This window comes from Papaver somniferum, chromosome 4, assembly GCF_003573695.1.
Source record: "Papaver somniferum cultivar HN1 chromosome 4, ASM357369v1, whole genome shotgun sequence".
Taxonomy (NCBI): Eukaryota; Viridiplantae; Streptophyta; class Magnoliopsida; order Ranunculales; family Papaveraceae; genus Papaver; species Papaver somniferum.
This window is the reverse complement of record NC_039361.1, coordinates 91,980,378-91,996,652: the sequence shown is the minus strand read 5'-3', so window position 1 is coordinate 91,996,652 and position 16,275 is coordinate 91,980,378. Positions and strand designations below refer to the sequence as shown.

General features: G+C 46.1%; 1 protein-coding gene across 1 annotated transcript; it reads left to right on the top strand.

The window, feature by feature from the left end:
- The first annotated feature begins 546 nt into the window (after positions 1–546).
- Positions 547–1,356, top strand: LOC113272803. Its single transcript, XM_026522601.1, has one exon. It carries the CDS (start codon positions 547–549, stop codon positions 1,354–1,356), a length of 810 nt encoding a protein of 269 aa, XP_026378386.1.
- Positions 1,357–16,275: the final 14,919 nt, after the last annotated feature.

The following is a 16,275-nucleotide window of genomic DNA, read 5'->3' as shown; positions in this document are numbered from 1 at the left end:
GCGTGAAGGGATGGCAGAGTCAGTGATACAGAAACCACTCTATGGGACGCCGCTCACTAACGAACAGAATCTGCCACTTCAAGTTAATCAACATCTTCTGATAACAAATCAACCCGCACAGGAAGCCCCGCAGATTGACCCTCCGGTCCCGTTGATACAAATTATTGGCGAAGATAACACCGTAGTGGCCGGTGGACAGATGCAGGGGAGGACGCCGAACCAAGGATCAAATCACTCTGTCCGGATGATGGCAGAGTTGGAAGAATTAAGGAAGAACCAGAGGGTATACGCGGACGCGGTAGCTCTACTGGCGCAGGAGAACCAACAACTCAAGGATAGGATCGCCCAAAGCGCAGAGGTGGAAAATTCACACGACGAGGCTAACTCCATGGCACCACTACTAAATCAGGAACGAAGGATGGTAGTGGCCACTATGAACAACTCGCAGCCGCTTAACCAAATAGATGCCAGAGGAAATCGAAGATCCGACCCAGATTACAATCCAGAGGACTCAGACTACTTCGATAGCGAGATCCCGAGACCAGGATGATCCACCATTCACCAGGAGCACCAGCAGGCAATGGAGAATCTTCGTGCGGAAATTATGGCGGAAATCAAGCAGTTGAAAGCCAAGCAGCGGGGCGGAAGACTGGACAAGTGATGAAGGAAGCCAACACTAACCCGCTAACCCAGCGTTTAACCAAATCTCTCATCTCCCAGAAATGCTCTTTCCCATCCTTCGAGTGTTACGACGGATCCTGTGATCCCGCTGCCCATCTTCGTTATTACAATCAAATCCTGTCCCTGTGGGATTATGACGATGCAATACTTTGCATATATTTTCCTTCAAGTCTTAAAGGATCCGCGCTGTCTTGGTTCGATAACCTGCCACCGGACTCCATTGATTCCTATGACCAAATCAATGAGAAGTTCTTGGCAACCTACATGTACAACAAGATCGTCAACACCGGAATGAACAAGCTCTTACCGCTGGCAATCCGATATAAGGAGACGATCAAGGAATATACTGACAGATGGTACAAGATCTGTCAGGCCATAGGGAACGTCGATCCAGTGGTCAGTATCAATTGCTACAAATGGGGGCTAAACAAGATGAGCCCGCTATTCGTCGAGATTCATGGTACCATCCCCACTATCGAAGGATATCTTCGAGTCATCATAGAAAAACATGCCAGTCTGGAGGAGATTCAGCGTAAAAAACCCAGAGCCCAGACTCAAAAACCTCATCAAACCAACTCGGTGGAGCAAGTCAGCGGATCCAAAAGGGGTGGTTCTGGCGAACGACCTAGCAAGGATAGGAAAGAACGAAGAGATGATCGTCGACGTGAGGATTGAAAATTCGAAGACCAGGTCTACACGAGGCTAAACGCAAGCTACTCTCGCATCATAAGGGAGATCAAAGGACGGGAAAATCTTGAGTGGCCATGGTCCAAATGGAAACAGCCCCCAAGGTCCGAGAAATCTAAGGAATACTGCGAATACCATTGCTTCAATGGACACCAGACCGAGAAATGCAAAAACCTCAAGATAATGATCCAAAAGCTGATCGACGTAGGAGATCTCAAGCAGTACATACATAAAGTGGATACCGAAGATAGGACCAAACGAAGCAAGCAGGTGCAATTGCCTTAACACCATCTCATGCTCCGAAGCCGCAGGGCCTTCGCTAACAACGCAAATAGGTAGAAGGTTAAGGAAGCAATTTGAAGACCACTGTGAATTGTACAAAATCGATGGAGTGGAGGTAGACGAACACGAATATTCGATGGACGCACCCATGACTTTCGACGCTGAAGACATCGAAGAGGATATGAAAGATCACAATGATCCTTTGGTCCTCACGTTACCAGTAGTAGGATGCATTATCAAGAAGATCCTCATCGACGGAGGGAGCTCAGTTAATGTTATGTTTAATGAAACATTCAAACGAATGGAGCTTAACAACGAACAATTAATGTCTTCGTACTACACCATTTATGGGTTTAACGGAGCACCTACGAAGCCATTAGGAGACATCGTCTTGCAAGTAAACGCAGGCCCCATGAAAGTAGACACATGAATCAGCGTGGTAGATACTCCTTCCCCTTATAATGCCATTATTGGCCGAAGATGGGTGCACAAGCTCAAAGGAGTGGCGGAGACTTATCACCAATACCTCAGATTCCCAACACCCGAAGGGGTAATGGAAATAAAAGGAGATCAAGTCACCGCTCGGGAATGCCAGGCTCTACAAAATCAGCTCAACAACGAACAAGATGAGCAGTGGAAATCCCGAAGGGCCAGAAACAAAGAAGCTGCGAAAGAAAAAGCAATTGACCTTTATCTCGAAGAGATTTCCGGAAAAAGTCTGATGAAGGGTAGCGTCGTTCTAAACACGGAAGCAAGTACTTCAACAGCTAAAGAAATTGAAGAACCAAACAAATAGCAATTAAAGAATGTTCCTCTCCTAGGGGAACCAAAACCCACGTTCACACCTGTAGAACCTGTGAAGGAGATCCACATAGGGACCAAAGAGAATCCGAAGATGATCAAGATAGGGACCGTAATGGACAAGGAAATAGAGATGTCCCTAATCACGCTACTCGTGGAGTACGAAGATATCTTTGCATAGAAACTGGGGGACATGCCGGGGATTGATCCAAAGATAATCCAACACGAACTCCGTATAAAGCCAAGCACACCACCTTTCAGGCAGAAAGTACGTAAAGTAGCACCATAGTATCATGAAGCAATAGAGAAGGAACTCCGCAAGCTGTTAGAAGCATGGTTCATCAAGGAAGTCAAATATCCGACATGGATATCGAACATGGTCATCATGCCAAAAAATAATGGATGGGTAAGGATATGCATCGATTTCACCAACCTCAATAAAGCATGTCTGAAGGATAGTTATCCACTCTTAAGCATCGATCAACTGGTTGAAGATGTTGAAAGATACGAAGAATTATCATTCATGGATAGATATTCTGGTTACAACCAAGTGGCGCTGGTAGAAGAAGATCAACAACACACAAAATTCTACATCCCGCACGGCTTATATTGCTACACGAGGATGCCCTTCGGACTTCGAAACGAAGGGGCAACATACCAGAGGATGGTTGATGCTATCTTCAAGCCATGGATCGGTAATACCTTAGAGTCTATGTCGATGATATGCTCGTCAAAAGCAAGCTGCGCAAGGATCACCATCAAAATCTGAGGGATATCTTTGAAGCAATGAGGAAACACCATATGAAAGTAAACCCAGAAAAACACACATTCGGTGTCACCTCAGGGAAGTTTCTTGGGTATCTAGTAACGAAGAGGGGCATCGAAGTAGATCCGGCGAAGATATGGTTTATCGTAGAAATGTTGTCCCCGAAGAACCTTAAAGAAGTCCAAAAGATAAACGGATCCTTAGCAGCTCTGGGTAGATTTATCGCCAGGTCATCGGATAAATGCGAACATTTTTTCAACATCCTCAAAAAAGGAAGCAAGTTTGAATGGACCACTGAGTGCGAAGAAGCTTTTCAAAAGAATAAGGAATACCTGGCCACGATCCCGATCCTACAAAAGCCTGATCCCCACAAGGTATTGGCCCTATACATAGCAACAAAAGAAGATGCAGTCAGCACAGTATTGGTTAAAAAAAATACAAAGATAGAGCAACCTATTTACTACATCAGTAAAACCTTCAACGTGGCTGAAAGAAACTATACGAAGATCGAGCAACTCATCTTGGCGCTAGTATGGGCTACCCAAAAGCTAAGGACTTACTTTTTGACTCACTATATCCGTGTTCCATGCAAAGCACCATTGGAGAAAGTTCTCAAAAACGCTGGAAAAGTAGGAAGGATAACAAAGTGGAACACCCACCTTGATCAGTTCAACATTATCCATGAAATCCAACACTCCCAAAAATCGCAAGTCTTGGAGGACTTCCTAGCAGATCTATCCCTGGACAACGACGGAGAAGTGAGGGTCATACCAGAAGTAGATGAAGCCAAAGACCCAGTCGATATTCTCGAGCTCTCAAATCAAAGACGTTGGAGGTTTTCGTTGACGGATCGAAGAATAGGGAAGGTGCGGGCATAGTTATCGTAATCACCACTCAAACTGGAGAAAGGATCGTGCATGAATTGAGGTTGGAATTCAAAGGGCATACCAATAATATCGTCGAATACGAAGCTGCGGTACACGCTCTTCGTTTGATAATAGAAATGAGAATAACGATGTGCAACTGACAAGCGATTCGCAACTGGTCATACGAAAAATATGGTTAGAATATAATGTCTATGATGAGACCCTTTCAGCATACATGGCTCTGGTCAGACTCTGGCATCCCAAATACCAACTATCAAATTCCGGCACTTAGGCAGAAAGGAACTCAGGCACGCTGACGCCTTAGATTATACATCGAAGAGACGAAGGCATCAAGGCAATCAAGATAACGAGAGTATACGAACCCTCAGTCATCCCTCAGGAAGCCTTCGCTGCAAATCGTAAAGACGACGTAGGGGGGGATATCGCTGACGATGACGTAGAAGAAAACATAAATGACGACTTTCACGAAGATGATATCATGACAAGAGCCAACGAATACGAAGATTTCAAGAACGAAAAAGGATTTGAGAACCGAAGTTCACCTTTTCCTCAAAGAAGGGACGCTGCCTGCGGACTTCAAACAAGCTAGGAAGGTGCAATCGAAAGCAGGAAGGTATGACTGCGAGATGTAATCTTATATAAAAAGTCTTTCCTTGAACCATTGTTACGCTGCCTGTCAAAAGAAGAAGGACATCGGATGTTGAAAGACATACACTACGGAGATGCGGGCAACCACAACAGAATGAGATCATTAGAAGATAAGGCAAAAATGCAGGGGTATTACTGGCCAACAATGATACGAGATGCTGCGAGAATGTCAAGGAGATGTGAGGAATGCCAGCACTTTTCCAAAAGAATCCATGCACCTGCAACAAAGCTGAATTCTGTGGATAGTCCATGGCCTTTCTCAAAATGGGGTATAGATATTGTGGGACACCTGATCGAAGGATCGGGGAAAAGACGATTCTTGATAGTAGCCACTGATTATTTTATTAAATAGGTAGAAGCCAAGACCCTATCAAGAATCTGCGACTCAGATGTTTTCACGTTCATCTTCCAAAATATTATTTGCAGGTTCGGCATCCCAGCGGAGATTGTCTCCGACAACGGCAAGCAGCTGCAAGGGAATAACATCGACATGCTCTTTGATACCTTCAAGATCAGAAAGAACAAATTGACCCCCATATATCCTCAAAGCAATGGCCAAGCGGAAGCCATGAACAAGACCCTTGCCCTCATACTCAAAAAGCAGTTGGACGAACACAAGGGATGATGGTGTGAGCAATAACACAATGTGTTATGGGAATACCGAAAAACCCGAAGGTTGGCCACAGGAGAATCACCGTTCCTCCTCACTTACAAAGCCGAAGTAGTCATCCCAACAGAGATCATCATGCCAACCACGAAGACCGAAGCATGGAAGAAGAACCTCACAACGGATATGATGCTGGTATGGCTCGATGATCTCGAAGAAAGAAGGGAAGTGGCGCTGCAGAAGATGGAAAATTACCAACGAAGACTGGCGAGGGAGTACAATAAAAGGTTAAGCTTAGAAACTTTGTAGAAGGACAGTATGTGCTGAGAACCATACCCTAATACCAGCGAGAGAAGAAATGGGGTAAACTGGAACCAACATGGGGGGGACCTTTTGTCATACATGATATTGCATGGAATGGATCCTACTACCTGCGTAACTTAAAAGGAGAAGTACTCAGACACCCGTGGAATGCAAAGTATCTCAAGCCGCACCATCCATAAAAAGCAACGTAGTTGTGCACCTGCGTGAAGAGCACCAGAAGAAGAAGACGGTGTACCCGCTTGATATGTTTTTATCTATGGAAAAGGAATAGCAGACCTCAATTCATCAATCGAACAAACTTTTTGCAAGATTCCCATTGGGGAAAGTAACTATTTACAATCAATAAAGGAAGCGTATCAGCGGAATGAATGCCTGTAAATATATTAATAACAGATTACATACCCGGGAACGCTGCATCAATCCAACAAGCTTTTTACAAAGTCTCTATTTAAGAAAGTAACTATTTACAATCTCTCGGGACTCCCCTATCAGTGTCTATGAGTGTAGGACCATGGGGAAGGCTTCCTGTATAAGAGATACCCAACCAACTAATAAGGCAGCGTATCAGCGGAATGAATGCATGTAAATATTTTAATAACGCATTACATACCCGGGAACGCTGCATCAACCCCCACCGTCTAGTAATCCCCTAACCAAGGATTATCCAACGGGGTGACAGGTCCAAAGTTAGTAACGAAGGTGCACATCCTCGTTATTGCATCCAAACACTTTATACTACATAAATCATTCATTCTGATTGACTATATTTGTGTACTGTCTAAAAAAGTAATTGAATTAACTATGCAGAAAAATCAGAAGTGTACATACTCAAACAAATGATGATTTATTCCATAAAAGTTGATTACAAGTTCGGGAAGTCAAGTAGAAAACACAAAATACATCAATAATAGGCTCGAAGCCAAGTAATCAACGAATATCAACGGCCTGCAACTGAGACCCTACTTCCCCATAGAAGACGCAGCTTTATCAGCACGATCTTTCTGCTGAGGTAAAGGAACAATCCCACCCGACGAAGGACCAGAAAAATAAGCTAAGGGCTCGGGCATTGGGCGACGAGGATACTCCTTTACAATACCATAATCTTTCTTAAGACTTTGCTCAATTTTAAACAGAGTCTTGTTGATCTCCTCGAAAAGATGGAAGCGGGCATTATAAGTAATCGCGGTGGTCTTCAGCTCAGATTGTGATTGCGCAGATGTCAGACGAGTCACCTCCTTAGCCGCGTCATCCCGAGACTTAGCCAACCCTTCGTAATAGTTGGTCTGACCTTGCTGCCGCACTAGGGCAGATTGAGCCTTTTCAAGCCTTTCATTTGCGAGGTCAAGCTGTCTCTCGAGCTCTGAAAAAGAAGACAAATAAGTTAGAAAACAAGAACCGCATAACTTTTCGCTGCTAAATAAATGTATACCTTCGACTCTAGCCGAAGCTATCTCATATTCATTAACTACATCGTCCCGAGCATCATCAAAAAAATCGTACTCGTCTGAAATTTTCTTATAATCCAACCGAAGATTCGTAAGAGAGAACTGACACTCATCCAACTCTACATGCTTCATGGCGTCCAAATGGCGAAGGTGGTTGACTTCGTTATTCATTTATTCTATGCCCTTAGTAAGCCTGTACATGTTAACTTCGAGATATTTTTCAGAACCCACTAAACGAGCAACATCACCCCGAGAAGAGGTTAAAGCATTACTAAGGGCATGAGCCTCAACTCTGGCATCGTCTCTCTCCTGAACAAGCCATTGTATATAATCCTTCACTTCAGGATCATGGGAAGAACGAGCTTGACGTAATTCTTCTTCCAAGTGTGTCACCTTAGCCTCCAAGTTAGTAGCATTTTCACGAGCAACACGGAGGTTCTCACGAGTCCACAACAGAATGTCATTAAACTGACGAAGATCGGTATTGTAACTATTCTGCATATCAACCATTTGGGTCCGCCTTTCTCGCCACTCATCTACTAGGGTATTATGCTCATCGGCCCGAGCGTTCCATTTATCGTCTTCACGTTTAATTTTCTCAATTAATTCTCTGATCCGGGTAGCTTGTCGAGTCCTCTTATTCCGAAGCCATATCAATTCTCTGGTGTCACCCGCTGAAGATAGGGCGGGGAGACTCAGACAACACACTAAGAAGACGGAAGGGAGAGATGAAGAGGAGAGTGGTAAAAGAAAACAAACCTTTAAAAGACGAAGCATCTTTTTGGGACCTCTCCAACTCACTAAGAACCGATGCAATCTACACGCGAAGCTTCTCCTCTTCGGCTCTGAGCTTCTCCTTCCCCTTCAGACGGTTCTTCAACTCCAATGTATCCTTGTCCTTAGCAGCAATAAGCACTTCAGCAGCGTTCAACTTTTTTTTTTTCCTATGACGAAGTTTCGCCTCAAGCTTGAGGGCCTTCTCCTTGAAGAATTGGTACAGAGTGTTGTTGCAATGTTCACTTCTTATTATCTGCGATAATCATGAACAAATTATAACTATTGATACAAAGGTATGTCGGCAATAAAATAAGGAACCTACGATAACCTACTTCAAGAATACGATGTTGGGGATGACCATACTGGTACCCATCAGCGATAACCATCATTTCAGCAACAGAAAAAGGGGGATCGACCAGTAAGCTGGTAGAAGTAGCTCCCAATTCCTTCTCCCAACTTTCGGAAACGTCATCGGGAGACGACAGTTGCATACTTTGGCGGGTAAAGGCATCAGAGTTTTTCTTACCGGGTATCACTAGGGCAGGGTTCGGCACAAACATCAGATTTTTCTACATCATCCAATCCAGGGTGGCATCATCACCATCCTGCATCAGAGCTCTATCAAAACCCCCCGAAGATGAATCAACGGAAGTTTCAATATCAGACGCGTCCCCTAGACCAGTGGAACACTTCTCGGCCCTGGCCTCGTCGTTTACACGAGTCTCATCAACCTCACCGCCCAAATTTCCCTCTTGACCAGCTGCTTTTTCGCCACCGGTCCCAACAGCCTCTTCATCACCGGTTTCAGCTTCCTTTTCTCCACCAGCCTCGGTTCCTACCCCACCAACGGTTTTATCACCTTCATCCCCAAGAACATCCCAGTCATCATTCGGTGAGAGCAAAGAAAAATCCTCAGCTAGTCCCAGGGCAGCGTTAATATCCATCGGACCCCCAGCAGAATGAATCTTACCAAAAAAAAATCTGGGGAAGGATTCGTTGGCTGAGGCTCAACATCCCCATTCCCCTGGTCTTGCACCGATCCAATAGGGGGATCGTTTATCGGAATGTCAGGCGTAACTCTCTATTCGTGGGTACCATCGTCGTTGCTTGCATCCTTCTCATGATTAGGAGGGGAAGTCTCTATTCGTTCCTCGTCATCGGTAACCTCCTCTTCGTCCTCAACATTTTCATCATTCACGGGGCTGTTAACCTCATCCTGAAAGTCTGCCTCCTCCGCAGGGGCAGTAGAAAACTGAACCGCGCCAATCTTCTTTTTCTTCTTTGCCTAAGTATATAACACTCAACACATCAAAACGACGACTATTTACCTTAAACTAAGAAGAAAAGAGGAAACATAAGGGACCATACCTTAGCAGCGGCATTAACCTTCGGAGGAAGGATAATATCCGAGCTTTCATCTTCGTCAGCAGTATCAATGGCATATTCGAAAATCATGCCACCGAAGTTCAACCGCCAGGGGAAGAAGTCACCATAGCGAGCGGGAGTGCTATCACGAGGTTGACTATAAGCGGTAGGACGCCAGCCCCGCGGACCAGGTACCCAGACGTAAGCCCAAGGACCCGACAACTTCAATAACGGTGGCATGCCACTCATAGTCATGATCACATTTGAGCTTTTCACGATTAGGAAAGAGTTTCTGCCGAGAAGTCCCTTCGGTACCAGGAACGTATCAAAGATTTGAATCACTCACCCCACTTAAGAGACAAACCTCACCACGAGAAGCAGGAACTGAATGAAGACCTACATTCCAAGGCTCGCGGTTCCTGCTGTTGACATAATCCCCAAAGAAGGCATTAAAGTTTGCAGGAGTATACAAGTCTCTCTCAGAGGGATCGGTAGTATAGTAGGTCATCGTCGTTTCACCATGACTATGAAGATAACACACTCCCTCAAGGTCCGAAGATAGTTCCCACTTAGCTGCACCACTGAACGACAATGAGTATTGTGGGTGGAACCTTCGCGATCATCCAGAACGTCATAGTAAAAAGAATCACCCGACTTATACAGGAGAAGCATCAGACCCACCTCGAAGGCTCCTATAGTAGTCAGCAAGTGAAACTCATCGTACTTATAGTTCACAATCATATCATAGGAAAGATCGTCATCTGGCGCAAAGAACTTGACATCAAAAAATTCAAGGCCATGTTTCTTTTTGAACACTTCGAGGTCCACATGCTTGAAAGTGACCTTATTTTTCCCCACTGAAATACTTCGTATCATTGGAGCAACGTTTAGAGTCATCGGGCTCGTTCAACAATGGATTCTTCGCTTTTGGAGGACTTAGATCGGAGCCTTTTCTTATGGTGGGTTCCTTGGAGAGTCCGCTGGGGGCATCGTAGATTTTGAAAAAGACTTCTTCACCAGAGGAATGGATTGCGAAGCTCTAGGTCTCGAATGCATCGACTCTTGAGGCGGCAGGGATTGAAGAGGACGAACATTTAATGGCTCAGCACGCTGAGGAGAAGGTTTTTGCATACCCTTCGGATCAACACGCTAGGGAGAAGGTTGCTGAACACCCTTTGGATCAACACGCTGGGCAGAAGGTTGCGGCACACCCTTTGGATCAGCACGCAGAGAAGAGGGGGTAGCCACTGGACGGTTAACCGCTGTTTGAGGGTGAAAACAATTTCTACTGGTTTCGATAATCTCGTGTGATGTGGGTGAGAAACAAATCTAAACCCTAAACAATGTACTGCAAGGGAGTACTTTAGATTCGAGAGATCAATCTGTACAAGTCCGGCCTAAACCAAGAAATGGTCGTTCCAGACTTGCTTCGGTCACAAAGTGGAGGAGAAGGGTTGGTTTTGGGGAGGAAAGCGAAGAGAGTGTTGAGACCAGAATAGTTGATTATGGAAGAGTAGTTGTTTTGTGACTTGTATCAGAAAGTGGGAAGCTAACATATGGGAAAGCTAGCAAACGTTTTCTGATTGTTGTATGCTCCTGACCAGAACTTGTTGTTCGGTGGAAATAGGTAATTCCTATTTATACAAGCCAAAGTGAAACATACTCTAGTCTCATTAAGAAATGGAAAACGGGTGAGTAAATGGGAGGAGGTGGTAACCGGTAACGCTTGGAATTGATGTTCCATACAAAAAGCGTTTCACCATTACTCCCTGTATTTACTAACCACCTCATCTTTCTGACACTTTCTAATAACGAGCGTAGTTTACGCCGCACGCTGTAAACCGCCAACCCAATACCTAACGAGCATCCCCAGTTTGTGACATGTGTTGATGTCTCGAGTGTTTTCGTGGAAAATATGTAGTATGTTGTTGTTGTCTGGAAAGTTGAGCTTAGGAGACTTGCCAGCTCGGTGGTGACCTTCAACGGTCGAGATTTTGCATCTTATGAGGAAGGTAGCCGTTGATTATTGCAACCTTTCGTTTGGTAGCCAGTGACATGAAAGTATGATCAGTATGGATTTAATATGTCCCAGTTTAGGCGCGGCCAAAAGTTAGGGTTTTGGCTTTGTGTGGGCGCGACTAAACTAGGGACAAAGGTTGTCATGCGTTAGCTGGTAACCTTGGACGGCTAAGATCTGCATCTTAGATGAAAAAATGGTCGTTGATTGTTGCAGGCCTTCGTTTTGGTAGCCGCATAGGGAAGGCCGGCATGGTATGGCGCGACATGGTGGTTAGCATGCCATTGGCACATGTGGCATGGCATGCCTTGGCGCGGGTTGGCGTGGCCAAAGCTAGGATTTTGGGCCAAAGGTTACCATGCGTTGTTTGGTGACCTTGGACGGCTAGGATTTGCATCTAGGATGGAAGGGTGGCCGTTGATCGTCGTACGCCTTCATTTTGGTAGCCGCATGGGGAAGGCCGGCATGGTAAGGCGTGGCAAGGTGGTTGCATGCCAAGGTGGTTGGGATGCCATTGGCACATGTGGCATGGCATGCCTTGGCGCGGTTTGGCGTGTCCAAAACTAGGGTTTTGGTCCAAAGGTTACCATGCGTTGTTTGGCGAACTTGGACGGATAGGATTTGCATCTAGGATGGAAGTGTGGCCGTTGATCATCGCACGCCTTCGTTGGTAGCCGCATAGGTAAGGCCTGCATAGCGTGGCGCGACACGGTGGTTGTCATGCCATTGGCACATGTGGCATGGCATTCCTTAGCGCGGTTTGGCGTGGCCAAAACTAGGGTTTTGGGCCAAAGGTTACCATGCGTTGTTTGGCGACCTTGGAAGGCTAGGATTTGCATCCATGATGGAAGGGTGGTTGTTGATCGTCGCACGCTTTCGTTTTGGTAACCGCATGGGGAAGGACGGCATGGTATGATGCGGAAAGGCATGTCATTGGCACATGTGTCATGGCATGCCTTGGCGCGGTTTGGCGTGGCCAAAACTAGGGCTTTGGGCCAAAGGTTACCATGAGTTGTTTGGCGACCTTGGACGGCCAGGATTTGCATCTAGGATGGAAGGGTGGCCATTGATCGTCGCACGCCTTCGTTTTGGTAGCCGCATAGGGAAGGGCGGCATGGTGGGGCAAAGGCCAATGGCGCGGATGGCTTGGCATAGTGGGGCCAAGGGTTTGGTACGGACGGCTTGGCATGGTGGGGCCAAGGAAAGGTATGGTTGGCTTGGCATGGTGGGGCCAAGTTTTTGGCATGCCATTGGTGCATGGTCCGGCTAGCATGGTTGGGTCCAAGGCAAGGTGCGGTTGGCTTGGCATGGTGGGGCCAAGGGTTTGGCATGCCATTGGCGCATGCTGCGGCTAGCATGGTTGGCATGCCTTGACGCGGAGATGTGGCTGGCATGGTTTTCCATTGCCACAGTGGTGCGGATGGCATGGTTGGCATGCCTTGGCGCGGTAGCATGAGAATTAGGGTATGCACGAAGATGATGTCGGTCAATACTAAGGGTTCTGCCGTGGAACATGACACATGTATATAAAAAAAAAGGTACCCTGGTAATTCTTATCGTAGGTATGTTGAATTATTCAATAAATGCGCTAGTGGTTGTAGTGATGTCATGTTAGATATAAGGTTTTACGATTTTAACCCTAAGCTAAAAACCACCATCAACATTAAGTCCCTTTCTTAGCTCGGAACAGGAGCATTGTTGCGAGGTAAGCATAAGATGGTGACAGGCTAGGACAAAATCGAAATGGAAAGTCATGAAAAGATGGTCAGGAAGACCCGACTAACCTTTTTCGAGAGATAAGGAGAATTCGTGATTCTTGTGTTGGCAGCCTTGCGTAAATTCTACTCATGGTGTTGCTTGCTAGACATTGAAATGGTAGAGGCGGTTGCTGGTTGAGATGCAGACTGTCGGCTTGTCTTGGTCACGCGTATCTTGGCTGGTCTAAGGAACGCGGAGGTGCTGGATTAGCGAGTTGTCGGTGTTGGTGCGGCTTGAGCGGAGATGTTGGCGTTGGTCGTCTTGGAATGGGAGCCACATGCATTGGTTGGCTTGGAATTGGAACCGCAGGCGTTGGTCGGCTTGGAATGGGAGCCACAGGCGTTGGTCGGATTGTAATGGGAGCCACATACATTGGTCTGCTTGGAATGGGAGCCGCAGGCGTTGGTCGGCTTGGAATGGGAGCCGTCAGCATTAGTCGTCTTGAAATGGAGCTACTTGCATTGCTCGGCTTGGAGTGGAGCTAGCTTGAGTTCCTTGGAAGGATGACGACTGGCTTCATTTCCGTGGATGGATGACGACCGGCTTCAGTTTCATGGGATGATGACAACTTTGTCTGAATTAGGGTTTGGCATGCTGAAACCCTAATTAGCGCCCTTTAATAGAATGGCTGTAGAATTCTAGTACGAACTAGGATTTGGACGGTCCGCCCCTCCATTATGAACGGAAAATAATTTCCTATCTGCCGTCTCGGGAATATTTAGGTTTTGAGCTCGTTCGGGAGGTGAAAACAGCTAGACAGTAAAATTCAGGAAGAATTGCGGACCCGTGGAATGATGGCATCTTGCTTTAGTTCCGTGGGAAGATGATGACTTTCTTTGGGAAGATAACAACTTGCTTCAGTTCCCTGGGAAGGTGACGACTGGCTTCGGGAAGATAACAACTTGCTTCAGTTTCCTGGGAAGGTGACGACAGGCTTCGGGAAGGTAACAACTTGCTTCAGTTCCCTGGGAAGGTGACGACTGGCTTCAGGAAGATAACAACTTTCTTCAGTTCCCTGGGAAGGTGACGACTGGCTTCGGGAAGGTAACAAATTGCTTCAGTTTTTAGCATGTTGCAACCCTAATTAGCGCCCCTTACTAGAATCGTTGTAGAATTATCGTACGAACTCGTATTTTGACGGTCCTCCCCTCCATTATGAACGAAAAAGAATTTCCTATCTCCCCAAGCGGGAATGTTTAGGTTTTGAGCTCGTTCGAGAGGTGAAAAAAGCTCGACAGTAAAATTCAGGAGGGATGTTGCGGGCCCGAGGTGGCATAGTCGCGCCCAGTCATCCATTTCATGGAGCAAGAAGGAATCTTTATTTTGTTCAGACTCTAGAAACTCCGTCCGCATAAAAAGAGATATTGACCTTCTTCTGTTTTTTGTTGCTCGTCCGGATCCGTGCTTTCGTCTGCAGTGTATCTCCAGTGGATTCCAAAATTTATCAAACTCCATTGTATTATTAGGACGGATGGATGTGGTTGCATTTTCGGTCTATCCTTGATTTTAGGTTGTTCAGTGCCTGGACCCTCTGATCGCGATAACAATATGTTGCGGATGCTTGTATTGGTCGAAATCTTCCGGAGACACTAGATGAAATAGATGAATTGGGAGACGTTTCGTTGGCGATGTGCTACTATCAAGTCTTCAAGGACTTGGTTCCAAGTGGCATCCTTCGAACCATCTTCTGAATCTTGGACTATCGTGTGGAATGGGATGTGGTGACCAGTCCCCAGTTATGCTTCTGTTAGATCTAATGGCTTGGCCGAATATGTGAATGTATCTTTGTGGCGTGCATTTGGAGTCTTCGGTCCACATGTACGGCTTCATGTTGAGAAATTCCTACGTCTCGTAAAACTTCGACAGTGATGATGTTGAAATCAGAAATAACCTGGTTGAGGGGAGTGAAAGGATCCCATGTTGGTAGTCCCCATGTGTAGCCTACTTTCATTGCATCGCCTTGAATCCACATCCACGGGATTTGATATAAGCTTATCGTACTCTTCTGGATGTGACGCTGGGGTGATCAGAATATCACATGATGAAATATCCTGGATAGTGAAGTGGTAGGAATGAGAGAGTTATGTTGTTTATTATGGCTCCCTCTGTTTCTTCAAGAAAATGTTTCAGTCGCGTCTCTGGAGTTATCTCATGAGTGTTTGATGGTCGTTAGGATGGACTGCGATGAGCAGTCCCCAGTCGCATTTTTCTTCAGTTTCTGAAGTTGTTTTCCTCTGAGCAGGCTTGGGATCCTCCTCGGCCTTGTAAAGTATTGAAGGTGTCTTCTGGACAGATAGGTGATGATTTTCTTGCGTCGCACCCTTGAAGAGTAGATGACCTTGTTGTGGCTATGACCTTTTGGTTGAATGTGTCTTCTGAGCTTTGACAGTAAAGGGATTCTGTGTATATCCTCAGCCCCCAAGTATGGTTTACATGTTTCCATATCTTATGGTCAGTGGGTTGACCATGATAAAGACATCACCATCGTGCGTTCGTACTGGTGATTTTGTTACTTCTTCCATGTGGAACTTAAAATATGGAGGAGTAAAGGTTACTTTTGTAGTGATTACTGCTGTGGTGAAGCTCTGGCTAGTATCAACAAATGAGCGGCAACAGTTCTTGGTAGCAGATGTAATAAGAAGAGACTACATTGTCTTGGTAACAGAGTAGGTTGGATAGAATTGTATCGGCATCCATGGAAGTAATAGGATTGGATGGACACGTAAGCGAGCAAACTGTCCATGATCACGAGTTTTGGCGAGATGGATCAAAAGGCGGTCATGACTAAGGAGGTTGGTTGGCTGTGATCGTGATCCTTGACATGGGGAGCGTGGTGGTACAACCCTTTGCAGGAAGAAACGGCGTTGAAGCAGCTTCGGCTCTTGGAAAGAATGTTGAAACTTAAGGAGCCAAACATTGAATCTTCGGCTTCGGATTCTGGAGCAGCTTATGGAGAGAACGCTGAAGCGGAGCGGCTGCTTGAGCGAGCGTTGAACCGGAGCGGCTGTCGGAGCGAACGTTGAAACGGAGCCGCTGCTGGAGGACGTTGAAGTGAAGCGGATGTTGGAGCGAACGTTGAAGAGGAGCGGCTACGTTAATCAGTGTGTTGTCAAACTGAACACCCTTCAAGCGAACAATGGTTAGGAGTCCCCAGTTCCATCTATCAATCGTGCTTTCCAGGAGAGGTTGGGGTTTGGGAACGGCTTCTCTGGTTTGAAACAGCTGCTTCC

Bases quoted from the DNA above. Each gene is read 5' to 3' on its own strand.
- LOC113272803 (XM_026522601.1), top strand. From the start codon at position 547: ATGATCCACCATTCACCAGGAGCACCAGCAGGCAATGGAGAATCTTCG.